The following is a 25,924-nucleotide window of genomic DNA, read 5'->3' as shown; positions in this document are numbered from 1 at the left end:
GTTTCATAATGACAGAAAACATTTGGAATTAACAAAGAAAGTATAGTTTTTCATGTAGGTGATTTCATACATTGACCAAAAAATAAATAAAAAATAAATAAAAAAAAAAAAACACTGTCATAATGTCTACTGACTTCTGCATTTCATGAAATGAAAAATTATCATAGTGTTAAGAAGTTCATAGCTCACATTCAATCATTGGGCACATGTCATTACAGGAAAGACTTCCATTCAACTGACACATTTAGACCAGCCTGAACGGAGTTAAGTCTGTGGACCCACCGTTGTTCTAATTGGGTCAGCGTTTTGTTCAGATCCCCCCCACGCTTTGCTGGTTTCACTTTTTGGAGGACAAACCATCTTAGATCAGTATCACTATGGTTCTTACTGATAAAATGCTCTATTAGGGGCTGGTCTGCTACCTTGTTCCTGATACAGGAACGATGTTCAGAGATGCGCATTTTGATGGCACGTGTGGTTTTTCCTATGTAGAGGAGTTTGCAAGGGCATTGTATTACATATATGACACCCTTCGTGTTGCAGTTTGTAAAATCTTTCATTGTCCATTTAACTTGTGCATGTTCGAAAGATTTCTTTTGTAGGGTCAAAGGGCATGCCACACATTGACCACATTTGTGATGTCCAACTATCGGAGGTAAATCCCATAGTGTGTTCTGTGTTTGTGGGGGTGGCTCTATGAAGGTGTGTACTAGAGCGTCTCTTAGATTTCTGTTTTTCTTGAAAGCAAAACATGGCACATTGTGCAGAGTGCCGGGGTGTTTCACCAAATGCCAGTTCTTCTTGATGGTTTTCTGGATCAATAGGCTCAAGGGTCCAAAAGTGGTGACATACCAGTCTTCCCAAATCTTTTTTTGGTTTGTTTTCCAAACAGATTTCTCTAGGTGTATGTTTGGCTCTCTTTTTGGCTTGGTTGATGGCCTTTTTTGGATAGCCTCTCTCTGCAAGTCGTTGGGTTAGTCCTTCCGCATGTGGATGGAATTTTGCCAGGTCTGAACAATTTCTTCGTATACGCAAAAATTGTCCGTAAGGTAAATTGTACTTTAATCCCATCGGATGATAACTTTGGAAGTGCAACAAAGTGTTGCGGTCCGTGGGTTTTCGAAACAACTCAGTTTTTAGTCGATCCCCGGTCTTGTAAATATGCAGATCCAAGAAATCTATTTGGTGGTGGTCCCAATGCATGGTAAAATTAATGCGAGTATTTCTTAAGTTGATCCAACTGTGGAACTGTTGTAGTTCCAAAGGTGTCCCCTGCCATATAATAATCACGTCGTCAATGTATCTCTTCCATAATGAGATGTTTCCTAGGAAGGGGTTGTCTGGCGTGAAGACATGGTTCTTTTCGTAGCAGGCCATATATAGATTGGCAATGTCCGGGGCGAAAGTAGCGCCCATACTCACACCTTTAGTTTGTTTGTAGATTTGGTTCTGGAACAGGAAGAAATTTTCAGACATTGCCAATCTAGTGCACTCAAGGATGAAATTTGTGGGGGTAGAATCTAAGTCTTCTCTGGTGTTCAGGATGTCACGAATGGCTTCTAGACCTTCTTGTGGTACCGATGTACAATGTAATGTAGTACACAGTTGAAAGCCTCTGGGTTCCAGTCCAGCGCAGTCCTCGCAGCACACCAGACACTCTAACACTGAACTTTTTATATAGACTCCTCTTCGATCTCGCCTCCATATATGGACTGTTTGGCTATTGATGGCGCTTTCTCTTTGTGAACATGGCTGAGACCATCTTAGAAAACAACCTCTGTTACAGGTTGGGCACGCACGTTCATCCTGAACACATCTCCTGTGCCAGTCAGAATTGTAGCCTGAAAACCATGGGATACTGAAAAGTCCACCACAATATATTATTGGTACTTCCAAGAGTCAGGAAACTGGTCAGACATCTTTCCAAATATAGAGTTAAGGTTTAACCACAATCAATAGGCATGAGATCCCAGAACCCCCAAAAATGCTAAAAACCTGATCTGACAAGTCTAATATTGAAGAAACTCAACACAAGCAGCAAAGAAGAATCAATTTCTGTATGTAGATTAGGTTACACAAATGACTACATTCATTACAAAGTGTAGTTACAACCTGAATATAGAAACATGAGAAAGAGCCTAGGACACCTTCACCTCATTGGATGAATAGCAAAATTGCCAAAATGAGGTGGATGGGCTGCACAAACGATGACTTTCTTTGAACTGCCATTTTAAAATGATAGACAATTAGGATGACAGTGTTCAATGCCGAGGAATCTATGCACAATCCAATGCTGGAGGGGGCACACTTGAGCAGCTGTCATGATACCCACATTCTAAAACAGTTCATAACCATCATAAAAATTCTTGAAAATAAATCCTTACCAAAGCTCTCCCATTTTATAAATTCCCCATAACCCAAATTACCTGCAATCTGCCAGTGTTATGTGGTGGCTGGTCCTGGTCCATAGTAAAAGGAGCAGTTGGCCTGGAGGTGGGATCACAGTGGCTGAGGTGTGCAGGCTCGGCTGAGCTAGAAGCACATGCTCCTCCCCTAGTCATTGCAGGCTACATACCCAGCCCCTTGGGCATGGCGACCTTGAGCAGAACCCAATCCTAGTTCCGCATAGTGACCTTGTGAAAATGATATTTAGTGATCAACAGTGTGGCCTTGCAGCTGCAAAGGCAGTGTCACTTAAGGAGACTAAGCAAAGGAAGGTGGTGTGGAAAGCTGGGGCACTGATGCAGTGGGTGATCAGGGCCATCAGCCCCCTCTGTGGCTTTGCAAGGGAGCTGAACTGCACTCGTAATGGATGCTGATGGTTCCCTGCTGAAATTACACCAAGACTCCCTCTGTCTTGGTTGGCGCCCCCACTGACACCAGATAAAGCTGTGTGGAAGTGCCTGAGCAGCAGGATTGGGGTTCTTGGGGTCTGGACCAAGCAAGCATGGACCAAGCAAGCATAAGGAGGGATTGGTACGAAGGGCTGCCCTCTATGCTCCCTGCTATACATGTACTCATGGGTTTCACAGACTGCTCCTCTGTATTCAATGTTAAAATGAGCAGTACATAGAAGGCAGTGCAGTGGGTCAGTATATAAGCAAAGGACAAAAGCACTTTCCACTATGCTCAAACAAATGGCCCACGACTAAAATATAGACAAATTGCTATTATAGAAATTAAAGTAGAGGGTACAAACCATATATAGGCAAACCCGAATATTCCTAGCTGCTAGGCGAAGATTAGTGGAACTGTAACTCCTCTGCATACTGCCATTGGGTAATGCAAAGAAACAGAAATGGATTGATGACTATGCCCAAAGAAAATAACCAAAAATGTCTTAAAGTCAGGAAGTCACCACAAAACACAATAGTCATTGTCAGATTCATTGGAATGTGAGAATGGTATGGAGACATTAGACTCCCTATTTTTTATTTTTTTTAAAGTCTACAAAATGTAGTCATTGGCACCTCTCTGTGAGAATAAACACGTTGCATTGACCTGTTCTTTGGGAAAGGTACCCACTCGAGAGTCTGCAGCCACACTTTAGCTCACTGTACCTTTCACAGATGGAAAATGTCCATTTGCCTATCAGTCTTCTTCCCGCCCACATGGGCAATACAGCACCAAAATGCTTTGTTCTCGCAGAGGGTCACCTATGACAATATTTTTTGATTGTTTAAGGGCTTGGGTTTAGTCACCCTAAGTTTCCTAGGGTCAGCCAAACGTGGACCCTTGCTCGCTGTGCTCAGAGAGGCAAAGCTTCACCTCACTGATGAGGCCCAACAAGGCTGAAACACGTGTCTGGGGTTGCTGTTGGTACTCTTGTTTAGAAGAGAACTGCCATAGCATATCCGTGCAGGACTTGCCATGTGGCGGGACAAAGACTGATATGCAAATGGATATTTCCCTTCTGTGAAAGGTACAGTGAGCTATGTGGCTGCAGACTCTCGAGTGGGTACCTTCCCAAAGAACAGGTCATTTAGCCGTGTTCGTTCTCACAGAGGGGGGCCTATGACTATACGTTTTGACAGTCTACAGAACGAACCGAATATTGGACACTTCCCTAAAGATTGGAAACAGGAGAACAGGTGGAAAAGCTCTGCGAGTGAAACTGCAGAACTACACATCAGTGACATGGGTGAGGAGTCCCTTAGGTACAGAGAGTAGCTGCACTTGGAGGCGGACTTTAAAAGTCAAGTAAAAATAAATAAATGGAGACTTGAAGTTGCGTTTCTGGAACAACTATAATGACAAAATGGAGCCTTTTACTAAAAAGGCTTGCACCTTGAAATCCTGAGTTACCCGAAATTATTGCAGCAATTCCTGGTAAAAGTGAAATCACTATCCGAAGAACAATTATGTCCGCACAGGGTCAGTGGATGTCTGAAGTGACAGGCAGTGGGTTAAATGACAGCCCTCGGGCGAGTATCACAAAAATGTATGTTTTGTTAGTAAGTTAAGGGGTTTCCAGTCAACTGGGGTTTCTGAGGAATGTAGACAAGGATTCAACATGCCTGCAGGATCTTTCAGGGATTTCAGTTACTGTTCAGTATCAATAATGGATCAAAGTTGAAAAATGTCATATTAAGAGACATCTAAAAGATTATGGCAATTTAACTAGGCAACCATCAAGGAATCCAACAGCACACCTTATCAAGATGTGTGCAGACTAACATTAAAGCGAATAATAAGCTATGTATCATGACATGGAATCAAAGCGGTTATGCTTTGCCAAATAATGCTATATGTTAATTGGCACTCAATCTTGTCATACTGCTGGAGATTGACATATCTAAGGGGTGCATCACGATGGGGAGTACACACTGCATAAGCTCCTCGTATGGCTAGTGCTAGAGGAGTGGTTAGATACATTTACAACTCCCTGCAGTTAAAGATGTTCAATATAATGACCAATAAGGAAGGCGAAATTGTTGCGGTAGCAGGGGAGATGTGGAATGAAACGTTTATGGCCAAAGGCGGACACCCCTGAATTTGTAGGGGACAAAATGGCACATTTATACTTCTAGAGGTATGCTGGTTAAATAATGTGGGCAAGATACTTCAACTATGCATGACAGGTGGAGCTGGACAGATAAGTCAGTGCTCCGGCAGCACTCCCTAGGTTTGCTTTTCAGTGGAATAAACTCTCAAACTATTGTGGATTCCAAGACATCTTGAGCATACTTCATTAAAACACCAAGTACCTCATGTACCATTCCCATGTACATTATCAGCACTGCCGTATGGACAAGATCTTGGTGTCCCAGGCAATTCTTAGACAAGCATTCAGATGCATCATACACGCTACAAGTACTGGAATACTCAATGGTCCTGCTTACAGCATTCATTTCACCTTCTCCAAGAAACTGCAGACCATGCCGCTACAAAAGAAGAATACCTCACTGATCATTTCAGAGATCAGAAGAAGCTTTATTTCAGCTCAAGGCCATTAGAGAAGCACATACAAACATTAAAAAAGAAACTGAATAGTTACCGTTAAACTTACTACAAAACCATAATACAAAGTACCTCTGCTAGAATGTACATTTATGACAAATGGTTTAAGTTACTTACCTGTACCTATTGTTCTACAGCATGGGTCTGGCATGGATTCACATGCTCGTGAATATTCCCCGTCAGGCTGGGAATCCTCAGTAAAAAGAAAGAAAAACTGTTTCACTTTCACTTAAAAACTGTTTTTCTCCTAAAAAGCAATCATACTGCTCTCATCCAATGACAGTCCTCTCCATAAGCCCCTCCTCTGGCAGCCATCTTCACATTTGGTAAGCATGTAAAGTGGCAGTATGACGAAGAGTCGCAGAGGGGTCGGAGGCAGGGTTTGCATGTGAATCCATGCGAGACCCACGCTGGAGAACAATAGTTACAGGTAAATAACACACAGGAAAGCGGTTTTCCACGAGAGGAACTTGAGTGGGGCCTGCAGCATTGGCTCGAAGGGCCTCGTCAGAACCACTGAGTTCCCATTCCAGGGCAGGAGCCATCACCGGTGGGAAAGATCGAAAAAGTCCTTTGAGAAATTCCTTGACTAGTCGGTGTGACAAAAGTGACGATCTTCCTGGAAACATGGTGTAGCTGGAGATAGTCGCCAGATGTACCTTGACAGATGTGTGCGCTAGTCCGGCCTTGGCCAAGGATATCAAGTATGGAAGAACCAGCTGGGCTGTGACCCCGAGAGAGGCAATCTTCTGAGACCCACACCACATAGCAAAACACTTCCACTTGTGACCGTAGCACTTCAAGGTCAATGATGCCCTGGCCTTGGCAAGGACCTCCCTGCAGTCCGCAGGCAAATCATAACCTCCAAACTCTAGGGCTGCAGGAGCCAGGTCCTCCGGTTCAGCGATCGTGGGTCGTGATGAAGGATTGCGTCTCCTCCTCTGGTGAGAAGATCCGAAACAACTGGTAGCTTGACCTGAGGCAACGCTGACAGGCTGAGAAGGTCCGGTTACCAAATCTGTCTAAGCCACGCCGGGGCGATGAGCATCATCTTGCATGGACACGGTCTGAGTGTATTGATGACTCGTAGCGGGAACAGAGCAAACGTGTACAGAAACCGCCCTTCCCACAGGAAGGAGAGCATGTCCCCCAGGCTCCTCGGCCAGTGGAATCTGCTGGCAAACTTCTGGCATTTGGAGTTTGCCGTTGTTGCAAACAGATTGATCTGGGGCCTGCCCCATTTGACAAATAGGCAGCCCACCTGATCCTGACGAAGCTCCCACTCGTGGCAGGAGAGCAGCTCCTTGCTGAGGTAGTCTGCATTGGTGTTCTCGACTCCCGCCAGGTGGAGAGGAATGAGGAACAACCCCTGTCCGACGGCCCAGCACCACAAGTCCTGCACTTCTCAAGTGCCCCCCCGCTTCCTGATGTAGAACATGGTGGTGGTGGTGGTGTTGGCTGAAGATCCCCACCACCTTGCTTTTTAGAGACGGTAGGGACGCCTTGAGGGCCTAAAACACTGCCCATAGCTCCAGGATGCTGATATTAAGATCCTTTTCCTCCGGCAGCCACAGGCCTCTGGAGTGGAGACGTCCTGTGTGCGCGCCCCAGCCTTCAAGGGAGGCGTCCGTGGTGACCGTCTCCTGGTATGGGGGTTCTGAAATCCTGTGCATTGGGCGATGTTTAAGCAGACGCCCCACCATCCCATCACCCAATGGAACTCGTCATTGAGAGCGATCTTGTCCGTGAAGCTTTCAGACACCTGTATCCAGCAGCCGTTAAGGAATTCTTTTAGGGGTCACATTTCCAACCTGCAGAGCTAGACGAGATAGGTGCAGGACAACATCATGCCCAGTAACGACTTGACAGCACGCAACTTGTCAGTCTTCTTCGATGGCAGCCATTGCACCTTTCCTTGGCCTCTCTGAGGGCGACACCAGGCGGGACACTGTATTGAGCATGGCGCCTAGGAACACTGCGTTCTGTGATGGCGTTAAGCAAGACTTCGGATAGTTGATGGAAAATCCCAGAACCGTCTGTAGTCAGACGGTCTCAGAGCGTCTGTCGGCCAGCTCCCGGGAGTGGGTGCGAATCAGCTAGTCGTCCAGGTACGGCTATACGTGTATGCCCAGTAGATGGGCAGCCACTGGTGCCAGGCATTTCGTGAACACTCTGGGTGCCGACTTCTAGTCGAAAGGAAGGGCCTTGAACTGGTAGTGCCGTCCCTGCACCACAAAACGCAGAAACTTACAATGTTTCTTGTGTATGGGGAGGTGGAAGTAGGCGTCCTCCAGGTCCAAAGAAGTAAAGAAGTCTCAATTTTCCCAGATGTCCGAGCATGTGTTGCAACGTGACCATCCTGAACTTTTGGAATCTTAGGTATTTGTTCAGATGTCGTAGGTCTAGGATGTGCCTCCAGCCCCCGGTCTTCTTTCTAACCGAAAGTATACGGAATAGACTCCAGAGCTCCAGAGCCATTGGGGAACAAGCTCTATTGCCCCCTTTTCACAGCATGGCCTGTACCTCTTCCAGGAGCTAAGGGATATGCTGCTCCTGACTGGTAACCGGAGGGATACGCGGACACCTGCGTTGAAACTCTAGGGTGTGTCCTTGGGTGCGAGCGTCCAGCAGCCATCTGTCGGTGGTGATCTTTCTCCACTCGCTGACAAACTTTTGCGCGTGTGGGGGCCTGATGTCCCAGTCGGTTCAGCTTTCTTCGGCGCCAGCATCCTGCCCTGTGGACAATGCTCTCCTCTGTAGGCTTCCCGAGTTGTGGATCTGGAAGGTTGACGGGCGATGTGGGGAAACCTTTTGAAGACCTGCTAGACTTTCCCCTGGAGAAGCGAAAAGAAGAGCAGTGCTTCTGGAGAATACCCAGCGCCGTCTCCGTATCGGTGGCCTGGAGGGACTCATCGACTACCTTCCCAAATAGGTTCTCTGCGTCTAAGGGCATGTCCAGCACCTTTGCTTGGACTTCCCGACGGAAATTCGTTGCTTTCATCCAATCTTGGCGACGAAGATGAACCCCATGCTGGTGACATCCAATGCCACTGTGATGGCGCGATCAGATTCCACTTCCCCTTCCTGGAAGAGAGCAATTGCCTCCATCTTATCGGTGGGGAGGAACTCCAGAATAGGCCCCAGCTTGTACCACAACTCAGTCGTACCTGGCCAGGATCGCCAGTGCGTTTGCCGCCTTGATAGTGTACGCCATGGTGTAAATCAGCTTCTTTCCCATGGCGTCCATCCTTTCTCCATCTCTGTCCGGAAGAACCGAAGAGGAGAACGGGTCAGCTGACCATTTCATCATGGCCACCAAATCCAGCGATGGCTGCGACCTCAGGCACTTGGGTGCAGAGTCCAGCACCCTATATTTCTTCTCCAGCCTATCCCATTTGGCTGGAGCCGTGCAAGGGTTCTTCATGAGGGCCAGGCCCTCTTTCCAAAACATTGAAAAAAAGGGGCACTGCCGTGATAGTCTTCCTCTTGGCCTTGCGCCTCTGGTACAAGAAGCCGCCCTCCTTGGTTTCCTCAGGCACCAGCTGCAATAGCTTGGAGGCTCTGGATATCATGCAGTGAAATAATCCCACCTTATTCGGTGGGGACACCCTATGTGGATCAGCCAAATGTGCAGATTCACCATCCGCTGCACGGATATCCTCGCCATCATCCGCCATCGTGGCCGTATCCGTCCCCATACCAGTGTCTGTGTATGCTGGGGGAGAAGTGACCCAGCGTGGTGGCGGAGGTTGAAATGGGGGCTTCGGATGACGCTTCCTCTTCTTCGCTGGAGGCTGATCAGGGTCCTGTGGGACCACAGGTACTGCATCCTCATCTTGATCTGACAAGGTGTGCAGAGTCTACAAAATATCCAAGGAAATGTCCCTCGGCTGAGAAGGCAGAACAGGAAAACTAGGCTCTGCGCCGTCGGCCTCCTCAAGACACTCAAGAACCGTATGTAAGGACTTGTGGTGGCCTTGATGGTTTGGGTGACTGCCTGGAAGGGCTGTTTCGAGGCCTCCTCCCCCCCCGCCGAGGGTCTTGAACCGGGACCTGAGCCAGTTTCCCCTTCTGGCATGCCTGCAGACTTTGCCAAAGTCCCTTGGGCAGTGCCGCGCCTTGGGGGTACGGACACCCGAGCTGCTGGGGCTACCCCTCGCAGATCAGCATCCTTAGCTGTCGTGGCAGTCGCAGTCATTGACGGGTTTGCCAACAAGGTCTTAGTCTGTGCCGGATGAGCCTACTTGGGCTGTTCGGCCTTCTCCTCCGTCCACGGCTTCTCAGATTTCTGATGTAGTTTTGCCAGGGTCGATACTTCCTCTTCCAAGAGGAGCTTGATTTTTTCGGCTGGGAATGGAGGCGGAAGGTGATGTCGATCGCGCCCCATCTACTTTGCAACCCACTTCTGTGGCAAACAGGGTGGACTCTGACTTGCGGCTCCTGGCCTCATCTTGGACCCCCACAGATGAGGCATCCTCAAATGACTTAGAAGACCGGTCCTCAGACTGGCCGTTCCTGGGTGAGGCATGACCCTGCTTAAAGCATGGGTCAGAGGCCTTGGCGTTAAGCCATGCCACCAGCCTACTACCCCTGTTCCTTGTCGTCTTCTTGGAGAAACCGAGGCATATCTTGCTCTCTACCTCCTTGTGGTCCGGGTGCAGGCAGTAGAGGCATTGCAGGTGCTTGTCCTCCACAAACATTCCGTTGCCCGCATTTGGTGCAGGGGCTGAAGGAGGTACGTCCCCTCCTCCTCCTCCTCCGTCATGGTCGGAGGGCATGAAGTAGGCCCAGGGGCCTTGTAGAATCTTTGATGATATTCGCCCTTAAGGGGCGCGTAACTTCATTGACAACGGATCCCCGCTGACGGCAGAAGAAAAGAGCACACAAGTCTCTTTGAAACAAAAATAGAACTTTTATCGTCAAAAATGAAAAAACATACAAATAGCTCAGAGAGCAAACTCGGGGACTCCCAACACTGAAGCGCGTAGTAAAAATCTGAAGATGGCTGCCAGAGGAGGGGCTTAGGGAAAGGACCGTCATTGGATGGGGCAGTAGAACCCCGAGGACAGTTACTGGTTTAGAGGAGAAATGCAGTTTTTAAGTGAAGTTGATTTTTTTTTCTTTTACTGAGGATTCCCAGCTTGACAGGGAATATTCATCAGCATGTGAATCCATGCCAGACCCCATGCTGGAGAAGCAGGAGTTCTTGTGTATCCGGTTGCTAAAGGTTTGGGCTTGAGGGTGCGTTGTTTCAGCGGGGCATAGTGGTTGATATTGGTTCTGAGGGTGGTATTGAATTATTGAAGATACTAATCACAGTCCTGTTTCAACAGAGGTAGATCTGCTCATCTAAAGTAGAGTTTGGTGAGATCTTCTGTGAGGGCCTCCACTGGGAAGTTCTTCAATGATCTGGAGGGTTGTATTCTGGGTTTCAGATGGGTGTGCTGGACTGGTGACTATTTAGGATATTATTTCAGCCTGAAGACTCGGTGTTAAAACGTAGTCAGATGGGAGACAATTACAAAGAAAAACCATCTGGTCTGAATGAAATGGTTTACATAACTGCTGAACCTTCATAAGCCCCCAGTCTTAACGGATTCCCGAGGACTGTAACTACCTAATGATGCACTGGGTTTGGGCAGTTTTCCATTTGAGCAAGAATAGTTCACATTCAAGGCTGCAATCATCATTTCTAGGATTTCTATTCTGAAGATTTCAAAACGTTATAGAATTTGTCTGAAATCCATATCTGAATATTGACAATTACCTTTAAAAGAATGTATGCAGTCTTCCCTGGCTAGCCCTGGTTATGAATTGTGTTGCGTTTGGAGCACATTTGGCACACCCATGACATCAGGTATCTAAAAACAGTTTCTAACAGTTGAAACAGAAGAATTGTGTGAGGTTGATATCATGGAAGGAGAGAGACAACCAATTCAATTTTATTAATGAAAATGTCAGGATGGTTTAACACCCAACTGGCCCCAAGCTACGGTGGGGTTGCCCTACCTAAAGAAACTAAGGATAGTCAGTCAGTAAGTTGAACTGAAAAGTCGGTCTGTGTCCAAAACCTATGCTTGCACTCACAACAAAGCCAAAATAATGTGGTGGGATGTCAACCATAAACTAAACAGTGTTCCAAAAGTTAGTTCTGAGCCATTTCCAGCTCGGGTGTAGTCTTCAGCTTCTCTTCCCAGAGATCAATATAGTTCAGCACAATATTCAAGTAGCCTTCTCTTGGAGTTAAAGTCAAAGTTCCACACCTTTGTAAATGTTAGGATGCCCTCCCACAGTCAATATAGTTCCAAGACAGCAGGTCTTGGGGCTCCCTTCCCCAAGTTCAATACCGTTCCAGGGCAGCAAGTCTCAGGGTTTCCTTTCCCCAAATTCAATGGAGAGAAATGTCACAAAAGAAGTACATTGAAGTGTTCTCTTTAAACTGAGTTTCAACAATTTGTCACAGCTCAGGATTCCCTTCCCCAAGTGTCATATGCAACAATGGGGATTTTCCATTTTACACAATGACAGGTTTTCTTGTTAGCATATAGGGGGTTCTCTGATCTTGGCGCCATTGTCCGACCACGCCGTCTACCCGGTAGAGGTCACGCAACCAGGAGCCTTGGATTCTCATCCTGCAGTTCATTATTCTTAATATATAAGAGTTCTCTGTGAATTTCAACACGCGAGTCGTTCATTCACTTTAGCTTCCCGTTTTCTTTCAGTTCATCATTACCTGTTGCCATATTTGCTATTTACATTCAATACAGCGGTTGTGCTGTTTTCATTTAATTCTGTAGTCAATAGTAGAGGTTTGCTGATAGTAAAGAATGTGAGCAGAGTATGTATGTTCATTCAGTTTGGCATTCAATAATAGTATTTTTCTTAATTTCATGACCCGTGTAGCTTCCCTTTTATTAAATGTTATTTTGCTCACACTTTGCTATTTCCCACAAAGCTCCCCTTTTCGTAGCAGGCTTTGTTTCTTAATACAGAGGCTTTTGAGAATGTATATTTTGATACGCTATCACTCTGTTACATAGTATTCCTCAACTTCCCTTCTGATCAGCATTGCTCGAGGATGGTGAACTCATTTGTCGCACAAGTTACTTTGTATTCACTCGCACCTTTGATATACCGGTTTTCTTATTACTTGAAATTCAATGGTTGTGTTCTTGGCCTTCCGCTGGCTACACTGAACGTCTTTTTCCTCCATGGACAGGGCCTTGCCACGGGCCCCTGCAACACTCATGGGTTCTCTTCTTGGACCCGGGGAACATTATTAAGGACTTCAAAAGGGATCAGCACGCCTCCTGGTTCCTGTCTGTTGACTTCACCAGCTCCCTGGAGACACAGCTCCATCGCAAAGCTTCCTCACACAGCCTTACTTTGCAGGCTCTCAGTGTTTCGTACTGCACCAGCTGGCCCTGGGCAACTCTGGCGCCTCTATTGCTCCACACTCGCTCTCCTTCCTTCCTGCTGCTTATCTTTCTCTACTCTTCTCAGACTTCAATAGGTTGCAAGTGGGCATAGTTAATTTCAATTGCCCGGCTTTGCCTGAACCTATTAGTGGAACATGTCTGTTCTGCATGCTTGTGTGCCTTTCTAGTCATCTTCCTTGTCTCAATACCAAAGTGGTGAAAGTGAGTGGCGTTTAAAACTCCCAGCTGCTTCTTCCTCGTCTCAGTACCAGAGTGGGGAGAGGGTGCAATGTTCATTACTCTGTTTCTTCCTCGTCTCAGTACGGTCAGGTACTCCAAGATGGGAAAAAAGGGGAACTGCTCTACGGTAACCCACAAAAATCAGGCGAGGGGTAAACTGGTTATCACTAGGATGAGGGGGACCTAAAGTTCTCACCTAAAGGTATCTTACTCCTAGTCCTTCTAATCTGGGTTGACCAGATCTGTCTTTTTTCCAGAGAAAAGGGGATATGGGGAACAATATCCCATAACCACCTCTGGGGTAGAGGTTCCTGTCTGAAATGAGAATGGGGAATACTGTGTCTCACCTAAGTGAATCCCACCTCCAATCCCCAAGGACCCCCGACCCAGGTGATCCTCCCTTGCTGGTCCACCCCCAGGGTTGGGATCCAAAAGCGATGGCCCTTCCTTGGTCACCTGCTTGGAGGATCCAAGGGGAGTAGATGTGAGGTTTCTCACACTTCCCATCTCCCACAACTTAAAACACTACCCGCTCTCAAACGGGCAATAAATCAATCCAGTGAATGATTGCATAAGACTGTTTAAGACAAGTTTAAGACGTCCACCAAATTGTAAAGGCCCATTTTAGAAAAGAAACCATCTTCATGGATGTATTTTAATTTTATTTTTCATTTCGAACACGCTGAAAACCAGTGAGTGGTTTCTAAGCGTGGGATCGCGATTGAAACCCGTTTTGTGAAGCCTTGTCTTGCCTCCAAGACAAACAGGTTGTCCTTGAGCTATCCTTCCTCCCCATACACAGTTAGGGTTTAGATCGGGGGTTGGAGCTGCCAAGCAATCCTTAAATTAGTATTTATTGTTGGCGCATTTAGTTTTGTTAGAAGGGAGAGCAGATTTCTTTTAGCCTTCATGGACCCGAGCACAGCCTTTGATAAGATGAATAGGGCAAAGCTACGGGCCATGCTTGGGGGACATGAATAGCCCAGAGTCGGTATTGACTGTTGCAAGCAATACACAGTTGTGTACAACATTGGATGTAAATCTTGGGGTTCGCCAGGGATGCGTTCTGCCCCGGTTCCATTTACTATATATATAAAGGTCTTTGGGAAGCTCTGGTGGATACTAAGGCTGGCTTTCCTAAGGTAGGGGGGTAGGGGAAGATCATTTCCATTATTGGCTTGCACAGATGATACGGTTATCATTTCTGAAACCCCCATTGCCCTTTACAAGATAATACATACTTATTCGGATTCAAGAAAAATTTAGACTTAAAGATCAACATCGATAAATCGGCAGTGATGGCTTGTGGGAAAGGCAAAAAACCAATTACGATGAATGCTATGTTCTGTAATGGAGCAGTTATCCAGAGAGTCCAGGAATTTGATATTTGGGCATTCGATATTCTACCCTGGACTCCGGCAGAGCACATGTGTCCAAACTAAAAATTCACTATGTACAAGACTTGGGTAGCCTTTCACGTTTTATGGCCATGTGCCTAGGGTGTCTCTTCAGGATGATTCTTTTTTTTTTTTAATAACACATTTTATTGATTTTGTAACAATCCTACAAGATGCAAACAAGTCCCCCCTCCCCCATAGCCTTGAGTAGGCTCGTCGAGCCGTTCTTGTTGTGCCACTTCATACTCATCCTTGTAGCTGTATAGTTCTTGCTATATTCCCTAATACACTACCAAACTCCCTCCCGCCTCGTGGCTTGGGTTCCCAGGTCGCACCCCCTTCCCATTTTCCCCAGATCTTGGCAGCCTTTGTCGGGCACCCCCGTGCTGTATATATTCTGTGTTCCTTCGCAGCACAAATGTCCATTTCGGCAGACCATTGAGCCAAGGTCAGACACTCCAGGGCTCCCCATTTCTGTGCAATGTCTCGCTTTAGCAAACCCAATGCTAGGAAGATACCCTCCCACTTGTTCAAGGTGTTTTCATATGGGACCCCTAATAGCAGTGTTGCAGGTTCTAATGCCACTGTGCGACCCAGGATCCTGGTCAATGTCTGGCAGCATTGCGTACAGAAGGTCTTAATCCAGGGGCATTCCCAGAGGAGATGGATGAAGGTGCCCTCCTCTCCCCGGCATCTCAAGCAGTTGGGATCAGTAGCCGGCCCTCAGCTGAACAGGGCCATGCAGGGATAGTATACCCGGTGGAGTATTTTAAGTTGTACCAGTCGGATTTTGGAATCTATTGCGATTTTGCGCTGGTGCATAAGGACTTGGATCCAATCCTCTGGTTCTACGGTACCAACATCCCTTTCCCACTTAGTTCTGAGGCGAGCCAACTCCGGAGTAGCAAATGCATTTATGGCTTTATATAAAATAGATGTGACTTTAGTGGGAATGTATTGTGTAAGTAGGTTGCGTTCCAGGGGTTTGCAGTCTGGTGCATCAGTGAGTGCCTGCCGGTGTCCACTGAGGGCGTGTGTCAATTGTATAAAGCGATAGCGCTCGGTCGCTGGAATTCCAAATTTCTGTTGCAGTGTCTCAAATGGGAGAGTGGAACCGTCGCCTATGACATCACCTACTGTGGTTATCCCGGCCTCCACCCACCGAGCCCGTGCAGCAAGTTTCTGCACTTCTGTGAGCATATAATTGTGCCACAGTGGTTGCGCCAGAGTTATCCTATTGCCCCAGCCTATGTGGCTATGTGCCTGCCTACTTGTGACCGCGATATGTGTTATCGTTTGTTGCGGTCTGGGGAGGGTCTAGTACAGTGTGCCGAGTGGCGGGGTATCTTGGGTGATGGGCATCTCTGCTCCAATATGTGGATGTTCACGGTCCCCATGGAGCAGATCATTGACCACTGTTAGCTGGCTAGCCCAGTAATAGGACCCAAGATACGGGACTCCAATACCCCCCTCCCAGATGGACCTTTGTAGCGTAGTAAACGCAATACAGGGTTGCCCACCTTTCCATATCAGTTTCCTGAGGAGGCGTTCCACTCGGATGAATTCCGAGTTCGGTATCGCAAGTGGGGCGTTCAGCAGCACGTACAGGAAGCGCGGTAGTGCCATCATCTTAAAGAGCGCCGCCCTACCCGTAAGTGTAAGAGGGAGGAGCATCCAATGTTTCACGTCCTCCGCGAAGCGATCAGTTAGTGGATGCAAGTTATGAGACACAGTCAGAGGTTCCCAGAGACCCATATACCCAGGTAGCGAAAACCCTCCCTCTCCACTCGATATGGGGCGTCTCAGGGAATTGTCAGGTCACCCCCCCCCCCCTCTTTACTGGAAAAAGAACTGATTTTCCACAGTTTACTTTCAGACCACTGTAGTCACCATAGGCCGTCAGCATCCGAGTTATCAGACATGCATGGTTCGGGTCACTCAGGTAAATTAAGAGGTCGTCCGCGGAGAGAGAGACCTTATCTTCTCGTCCTTCCGGCCATCGGAACCCGAACCATGTGGCAGTCTGTCGGAGCCACTGGGCCAGTGGTTCAATTTCTAGAGCAAAGAGGAGGGGGGGATTGAGGGCAGACCAGCCGCGTGCCCCTGCCCAGCGGGAAGGTCCTGGAGGACCAGCCGTTTAGCCGGACCTCTGCTTGTGGAGCTTCGTATAGAAGTTGAACCCATCTGAGAAAGGTTTCTCCAATGCTCATGCGCCCAGAGGCTTTCTCATATCACCAAATTAAACGCCTTCTCGAAGTCAATCGCAAGAAGGGCGAGTGGCGGATCGAGAATTGGGGCACGTTCCAGCAATAAGCAGAGTCGGCGTAGATTGAAGCCGCACTGATCGGGGTGGACTAGGGAGGATATGACCAACTGAAGACTGGTAGCTAGTACTTTGGCTAGAATTTTCGCCTTGCCATTAATGAGCGATATCGGCCTATATGATGTACATAAGTCCGGGGGTTTACCCTGTTTAGTAATAAGCACAATGCTGGCCCTTTGCAAGTCCAGCGGAAGAGTGCCCTGTTCACTGGCTGCAAGGAACATTTTGTGGAGGGGTCACCATCTTATTGCTGCCCAGCCTCTTCCATGTCTCGACTGGGAATCCGTTAGGACCCAGCGTATGCCTCAGAGGTCGGGAGAATGAAATAATCTAGCCTGGATAAGGATGCGTGGGCCCCCGAATGAAAGGAGAAGCCTTGATCTGTGGAGTGGAGTTCCCTCCACACATCACTTAAGCCTAACACGGATTTAAAGGTCACCAGTTTGTGGGTATTTTTGGATTGCGATTCCAGATGTGCAATATTCGAGACCGGACCCAGATTACATCATAAAAATCCCCTCCCCCCAGGATCCACAAATCAGATTGCTGTTGTGCCAGTAAGGTGCTCACATCTCTCAAAAGACCCTCCCCCAGCCCGGGCAGGGAGTATATCGCAAGTATGGCTAACGTCTCCCCCCAAAGTGTGCCCTGTAACATCACAAACCGACCACAGGGGACTTGTTCCACTGCACGCAGTTCGAACGGGAGACGCTTGTGCAAGAGGATCAAGACTCCCCGGGATCCCATGGTGTACCCTGCATGAAACACTAGGCGATAATTGGTTCTACTGAAGAACTGCCAGGTCGAGCCTGCTAAGTGGATCTCTGTGACGAAGGCCATGTCAGGCGCCTATTAAGGAATTGAACAATGAGCCAGCGTTTGATGCTCGAACCCATGCCATTTACATTCCAGGTGAGAAGTTTAAGGGACTTGTAGCGTTCAGTGGTTGTCATTGGAGTCAGTGCCTTCTCCATGGAGGGTCTATGGTGGTTCTGTGTTGGTATTTATGTCAGAGAGGGTGAAATGTTGTGCATGGTGAGCGACTGGTGCGTTTGCAAGTGGAGACACCGCGGTTGAGCGAGATGGGAGTATGAGTAGCAAGTGCAGAGTGAGTGGTGGCATCTTGATTGGCAACAAACTGGTGTAACAGCCCAAAAAATAAACAGTGTAGAAAGACATCGTTAAACAATGCGTTTCCCTCTCCTCCCCATACTCCACCCCAACATGAAGTACCTGTCGCCTGAACATTGTTGACACTCAGAAACTAGAGCGTCAGCTTAACAACAACACTGTTCGTCCTCCGTTGAGTAACAACGTACAAATCCGACCTGAGGTGTGGGGTCCTAGGTGGTTGCTGCGTCGGCCACTGACTAGTATGTTATATGACGGGGAAAAGAGGGTACAGAAGATTCCACAGTTCCCAGACTGGTATGTTGCCCATTACAGTACGGTGGTGACTAGGGGCAATCAGTGCCTTTTGAGCAGTGGCATCCAGGGCCACAATCCCAGCTGGGTCCAAGCCTGTTAATACAGGCGATTTGAGGAGTGTCCACACACTAGTGCGTTGGGGTGCATCTTCCGGATCGGATTAGTCTGCAACGTGCACCCTTTGTTTACGGATCAGCTCCCTCCGCCGGATCAAGGTGTTCCTGCAGCACAGGGTGCATTGGGGGACGATCGCTGCACAGTCCGCTGCGGGGTCTACCCCCGGGCCCGTAACCCCTGCCATCCAGCCCCCCTCGATATGGGTCTCACTCCATCTCCAGGCTTCCTGTGGGTCCGTGAAGTGCCGAGGGCTGTGTTGACAGTGTGTGCAGCGGACCGCCCCCCTGTGATCGATGTTCGGGCATCCGCGCGGCACACAGGGTCGCAGCGGACCTTCACAGGGCACAGTTCAACACCGTGCAGCCCCGATGGAAGCGGGCATAGAGGTCTCTGCAATTCGTCAGGTCCGGACAGCCCCGTTAGTTAAAGCCGCCAAGCCGAGGCGGCCATCTTGCAGGCACCTTGCGGCATCACCGTCTCTGTCCATAACTCCCAGAGGATCAGGATTCCGGAGCTTAAATTTGGTATAGAGCTGCCACAGGGTATTACTTTGCTGCCGTTTCAGAGGACCGGGATAGTAATGCAGGATGTTGTCGGAGGCTGGAGGAGCACTCGGGACTCATGTCCTCCGAGTTTGCATGCTGGTCATGCTCCCCCCTTCGAGATGATTCCTAAAGTATACAGAGCACAAACGAAGGCAGCAACTAATTGCAGGAAATCTGTTGGGTGTAGCTCCCCCAGCAGCTTTACAGGTGCATAAACATTGTAAAAAAAAAAAAAAAGATTTTTCGGTCTTACCTTTTCCGCAACCAATTTTGCTGTACACACTGATTTGGGCATTGGTCATTAGGCAGATTGTGATTTGGCCCCCCATTTTCCATTCGCTTGGTATTTGGGCCAACGGTAAAGCGGGCCTAAACCAGTTCATTATTGAATCATTACTCGTGGGGGGTGATGAGATCCACTGGCTTCAGTATATATGGAAAAATATTTCTTCTTTGAATATGCCTTCACTTGTTCCACCAGGTATTTTGTTGTATGCAGAAAAAACCTTTTACATGTCCTCACAGCATTTTGGTTATAGAGCAGCGTGAGTCCAATGAATTGCAGGTAGGAGCTAATAGATTGATTGCATCCATTAGTCAGGTGGTCTTGTTGCAATTCTATCTTACTTGGAGTTTAATAAATATGATTGGTGGCCGATTAGTTAGGTTTGTTTTAATTGTCTAAGGCTACGTGCTCACACGGCTAGTTAGAAAGACTCCCTTGGCAGCAAGAGCTGCATGCGCTGGAGGATGTCCTGCATTTTGTAATTTTTTGCCCTGCTTATGACAGAATTAGACCAGCATCGAATCTTCTGTTCCTTAGGCATTTTAACTTTAGGCAGTGTCACCCTGCTATGGTATTTTAGTTACAACCAGACTCCCTGTATGGTGCTTGGGCTAAGTTAATGTTTTTAAAGAGGGCTATGTTTCTTAGGAATGCTGCTCTTAAACAGCCAAGTATATAAACAGTTGAAAACTTTAAATTATTTGGTACGATTGATTCTGCTTTTCAATGTTTGCTAACCCAGCAATGTATATATGTAACTGCTATGCTCTTTGAATTGTGTGCATTTTAAATTGTTTGATGGATTTGGCTTTATCCAAATAAACATTTTCACCTAAAAAGAAACCGCAAATACGTTTTAAAAGTGCAAAGATTTAAAAAGAATAAAAAAAAAAAACAAATGAAGTAATGTTTTCAATATCAACAGTAGAAATATGAGAAGTAAATAGTTCTTAAGTGCTGACCAGTTGTTGCTTCAGATATTTAATCACTTACAGCTGAAAGGAGACCTTTGATGGGGCGGGAAGAAACCTAGGATTGCTCGATCTACATTACAACGCTCAGTATGGAAGGAGGACATAGGACTGCCGAATATACTAATGGGCTAGTCAAATGACGGGATTTGATTGGTTTCATGGCAACTCATTTACCCCACATTAAGGCCGAACAGGCATGGATGAAAGGGTATGCACCTGTCCAAACACTATACCAGGGTGGACATGATCTTGCCCTACTAGAGGTAACTTGATATATTAACGTATGGATGGACGTGACTTGAGGCATTATGTGGGGCAGGACACCAACGCTTGCACAACCTTTATGATGAAACTCCCAACTACACGAAATTAATGCGAATGGTGCGTTTGGTGGATGGGCTCACCGTCGTATCCTTACTGTAAAGGACGTGTTGGAGGGGGCGGGGGTTTCCCGCAGCATGGGATAAATAGCAGGAATGGTATGAGTATACGAACGGGTTTGCTTTCGTACTCCCAGAACTCTTGGATTAGGTCAGTCAAATGTGCTCATTTGGTATTGTTATGTTTTAAATATAATAAAATGTGTAATTAAAAAAATGAAAGCTGGATGGAGAACCACATTGGACTGTTGTGACCCGGGAGCTTATGGTAGCAATGACAAGAACACAGATTTTCATTTTTGGTTGATTGCGCAAGTTCGCTTTTTGAGAGCGGATTAATATCAGTTTTACAGATGGACTTTAGTGAACTCAAACATTAAGAGATACGAGCCAAATCTCAAAACCAGCACCTGCGCTAAGAAGACATTGTTCAGAAAATGTTTGCGCGCAATGCTGCGAGTTCTAAAGCTGAAGGTATTTAAATCTATGTATACAAATATTGTTGGTGTTTTTCATTTAGGAATTAAAAGCCACCTATAAGCCAAACACATAGTGGCTCCAACATGCTGGTTATGCACTAAAACTATGTAGCCCCACTAGACAAAGCTAACGCACCATATAAGGGTGCAGAAGTAAACGCGGAACACAAAGATGGCATGCTTGTTGGCATAGACCTTTATTCAACTGAAAATGGCGGCAAACCCTACCTGGTCCCTATAACTAATAGGGTTTTCCCCGCCTCAAACAAAACTAAGGATAATGTCGGAATGTCCGTCAAAAGTAAATAGTCCACTGTCCTATGACCAAAACCTATTTCCGTCCCTTACACTTCAACCAACAGAAAACCTGTAACTAGACGGCACCCTGCTTATAATAAGGACTCCATCCTTTAGGATGTTTAGGCAGTTCATAAATAGTGGGGGAACAGGGGGTACCCTTCTTACCCTAGCTGTCACCAGGCTTTAATGTGGTGTTCCCCATAGACGGGAGGAGGTCTCTCTATAGACCTTCTCAGATGACTTATAAAAGTTCCAAGATCTAAAACAATATTGGGAAGGGGTCTCCCTTCCCCAAGCCTTTCTCAGGCTCACTTTTCCAATAGTCTTATTTATCAAAGTGCTATCTTCTGCCAAAGGATAGATCTCTCTTCCTCTGATCTTCTCGTAACTTGTGCCAAAGGATCTCTTACCCTAGACTTCTCTTGTGGCTTGTGGGTCGCAAAGCTCTGTAGGGTGGATTTCTTAAACCCGGTTCACTATCCTGCCAGGTCTTTCCTCAGGTCTCTTTGGGGCGCTCATTAATACTCTGCGTTTTCAAATGGTCTCTCTTCGGTCCCACAGCTTCTAGGGTCTCCGACTTCCCGGTCCCCCTCTGGGTACCTTTACACTTGGCCCGTGAGGGTTCCTGTCCCTGGCAACACTGGGTAAGCTTCTGAGGCTTCCCCTGGGCTCTTGTGGACATCCTTCGGCTTTCTCCACCTCCACCACTTTGGATCCTCCCTGCGCATCAGGTCTCACTTGGATAGCTTGGTACCGGACAACGGGTTCTCCACAACCAGGGAGGTTGTGGCTCTTCTGGGTCCCTGCCTTCCTACTGCAGGCGTTGGAGTCTCCACTGCATCCTCTCTGCGTTGCTCTGCTCCCCAGCACAAAGCTGCTCCAGGGCTGGATGACTGAGTCCTTTGTTCGTTTTTATGTCGGAATATCTTTCTTGCTTTCAATATCTAGTATGTTGGAAACGGCTCTGCGTAGGGCTCTACCATAGCCCTGCTCTTCCTCGTAGCAGTACTTTTGGAGTCATCCATATTCACTCTTCCTCGTTACATTATCTGCCTGACATACACAGTTGCTATCTATGAGGCGATTAGTAGAAGAAAGTCAAGAGCACACAAGGGTGTCTGAGCCCTATTTGTATGGTTGGGTGAAATATGTTTGACAGCATGATGGCGTACATACCCCATTCTCCCTTGACAGTCCTCACTTCTCCCATAGGGAGGAACCCTACCCATGGGATCCTCCCACTGAAGACCACCCGCAGGGGGCCTATCGGGTAGCAGCCTCCCCTGCCTGGCCCTATGGGAGTGAACTAAAAAGGCCATCTGCTTCACTTCCACTTGAATTTTAAATTAAATCTTTATTCAGTTTTTAATAAGTGTAATCAATCATTTCACCAGTAATTCTACTTTAATGATGACGGCAGAAGAATTTAGCAAACCCTTTGATGAAATGTTGGTGTCTGGATAGCTCAAATAGAAATATTATTCCTGTTTCCGGAAGAGGTGCTGGTTGCTGCTCAAATAAGAACACAAAAGATTAATAAATGCAAACAGATATGGATCACTCGTCTGCAGATATGGTCAGTTTATACTAGCATAATGTACACAAGCACCTGCAACAAAAGGTTTTCATACTTAGAATATGACAAACATTTCACATAGTGAAAACGTATTAACCGAGGTTAGAGATGGTCACCTTCCATTCTATTCTCCACCACAATAGCAGATCGATTCAAAGAAAGTGGGAATGATAGACCACGAATGAAAATGCTTTCCTATGAAGCCATACAGATAAAATGATTTTGGCTTCCTTTCATGAACAGATTAAAATGGTGATTTAAACACCCCAGTTTTCGTTCAGAGTTGAAAGCCAGAGCCCTCGATATGGCTAAAATCAATGCTCTCAAGTAACATAACCCATCACTACCCTCTGCAGCATAACTCAATGTTCTAGAGAATTCTTTAATTTCTTGCACACTGTCATCCAGCTGCATAGGACACCAAGCTTACCAGTGGCTCCTAGCAACAGACTGCGAAACAGGAGTAGCATTTTCAGTTGCCCTGCCAAAAAAATCGAGGCTTCATGCTGCAGAGGTCAAGTCTGACTTGCTTTTCTTTCCTTCTCATTACCCCCGCTTTCGTTCTTAGTGGTCCCTGGTGTACTAATTCTAGATCTTGTACACACATAAGAGCATGTTCTTAGGTAACCTGTGCACCCCAGGATAAAGCAAAAGATCTCACTTGGTGAACAAAGGCAAATTAGTAATGTGATTGATGAGAGAGAAGGAGGCTGGATCCTATGAAAAACCCTCAATCATATCATATTAGGTTCAGGCACAAAGCTTCGGAATGCCCACCGTATAAAAGAAATAGATTGGACACCCGGTTCCTACTCTTGAAGACGATTGGTATGCCCCCCAGAGAGCAAAGTCACTACTTCTGAACGGACACACTGAATAAAAATTAATTATCTGATAAAGAGGAGCATAGTGTACTGCCTAAAAGACAACTTAGACTGTCAAAAAGGTGCACAATATGATATGATTGTACTCCGTTTTGGTAAAAGAGTAACCATTGCAGGGTGAAATTAATTATCTGGCTGCTCTATTAGCAAACTATCGAAGATAGAGAGCATCTTAAAGAGTACTTTGAAAATCACTTTGGGATCTAAAAGAATTAAACCTACTAAGAAAGAATCCCTTTTAACCTCCCATTAGGCATCCCGAAATTTGTATTGCAAATTGCAACTGCCTGGGTAGCACACACTGCTGAAAAAAAGAAAAAGAAATAAACGTACAAAAGTTGATAATCAAGTAAAACTAACATACATAAAGCCACTTTGAAGTGATTTCTCAGAATACAGATTTCGTTTTTGAGACCACAATTCATATTCTACTTTCATTAAAACACAAACAGGTGCACGCATATCCTATGCAAACACATTTACTTTTCCGGTTATCCTTGCAAGAATGGTAGAACAAAGTGCTTCCAGGTTTGGCATTCAATATAAAAATCAAAGGTTAACACATCAAGGGAGAATGAAAATCAGGTGGGCAAAAATGAATACCCCTGACACTTTTCATATTAGTGAAAGTGACAACACCAGGTTGATGTTTGGGTCAACAGCAGGGTCTGGATTTACCAATGGAGAGTACCTATTCTTTGTCTAATCTGTATATGCGAACCACCAGAGCATGATTAAAACTAGAAACCAGGCGTTGCATCCAATCTACTTGTACATTGCCATGGACCGTTGAAATCACTGGATACCACAAAACATTCTTTATTAAGAAGTGTGAATGGGAATCTTTCCCACCACAGCCCCGTTTAAAACATCTTGCAATGTTTCAAAAACAAATTTCAAGAATATGAGCTCTTAAAACATAACAAAACTGTCCCAGTGAGTTCTTCACATCAAAATACTTCAGGCAGCAGCAGAAGCCAAATTCTTAATACAAATTTGCTACAGTGGTTCTATCGCCCCATTATTTAATAGTCCAAGTGATTTGCATTTGATAATTGCAGTTCTCCAGACATTGGTTATTTTATAACCTTTGGCCAAATGTTTTACGCAGTAGCAAAAAGTTCCCCATGTATGCTAATCGTCTACCAATCATGATAAACCTATTTTAGATATGCCATGTTAATCTAAGTACAACTACACTATCAGATTAGACCCATGGCTCAATGTATAAAAGTAATTAAGTCTTGAAAAGGAACAACATTTCTTCACTTGCTAGGATGTTAAACCCATTTCATAAGTGCATTACAGCTGACCTCTTTCTTTGATCAAAACCAGTGAACGTTAAAAGGCTTAAGTTGAAAAAGCCATTTACAAATGTTATCAAAGTCCCAAAGTGCTTAAGATGGTTTTGGAATCCATTTGCTTTTAAATGTTAAAAAGATCCTGGCCATAAGTGAATTCACAAACAATCGTCAGTGCTTCCTTCACTATCCCCATAAAGTCCATTACAATAATTTGTGAACAATGTTTCTTGGGAACGTGAAGAGTAGGTTAGAGTCCAATTCAGAAACAGAAGAAGTTCACTAGCACAAAACAATCTGCAAACGGGGACTTTGAAGAGAAAACATTAACAAGTAACTCCTCGTGGGTGGGAATCCACACGGCTTTCAAATCTTGTTCCAAGGAGGTATCCTGTATGACACGAGTAAGCCATGGTTTCAACCCAAGTGTTCTAAACGGATGGAGACCCCAACTTCACCAGCCAGGAAACGTACATTTCAGCCTCAAATGGCTCACCAAGATGAAAAACTACAAAACATAACAAATGGATCTTCAGACAACAGCTTGTAATCACACGACTACTACTGTTTACATATATCCACTTTAAAAACATGCAACATACAAGGATGAGCGTCTTTTGACAATCTTAGTTTCAGTGTTGCCAACTCAAGTTCCAAATCAAGAAATCAGAAGATTTGCAAATCTGTAGATTTTTCAACACCCCAAAAGTAGTCATAATGATCCTTAAAACAAATACACCACTAGCACTTAATGACCTACCCACTTGGAAATACGAGAGGTGGTAGGTGAGAGTAACCCTTTCCCAAAAACACATA

General features: G+C 46.1%; 1 protein-coding gene across 3 annotated transcripts in view; it reads right to left on the bottom strand.

The window, feature by feature from the left end:
* N4BP1 (NEDD4 binding protein 1) overlaps positions 1–25,924 on the bottom strand; it is a 510,620-nt gene that overhangs the window by 107,000 nt on the left and 377,696 nt on the right. The window contains exon 7 of one of the 3 annotated variants that reach the window (XM_069607047.1): positions 24,611–25,616. The exons of the other annotated variants lie outside the window; for them this stretch is intronic. Within the exon in view, the coding sequence (XP_069463148.1) occupies positions 25,601–25,616 (16 nt within the window). The 3' untranslated portion in view covers positions 24,611–25,600. Of the gene's footprint in view, positions 1–24,610; positions 25,617–25,924 lie in introns of those variants that run through there. 3 annotated transcript variants of the gene reach the window in all.

This window comes from Ambystoma mexicanum, chromosome 1p (genome assembly GCF_040938575.1).
Source record: "Ambystoma mexicanum isolate Mex_15411 chromosome 1p, UKY_AmexF1_1, whole genome shotgun sequence".
Lineage (NCBI taxonomy): Eukaryota > Metazoa > Chordata > Amphibia > Caudata > Ambystomatidae > Ambystoma > Ambystoma mexicanum.
Note: the sequence above shows the minus strand (reverse complement) of the source record. Positions and strands in the feature narration are given on the sequence as shown.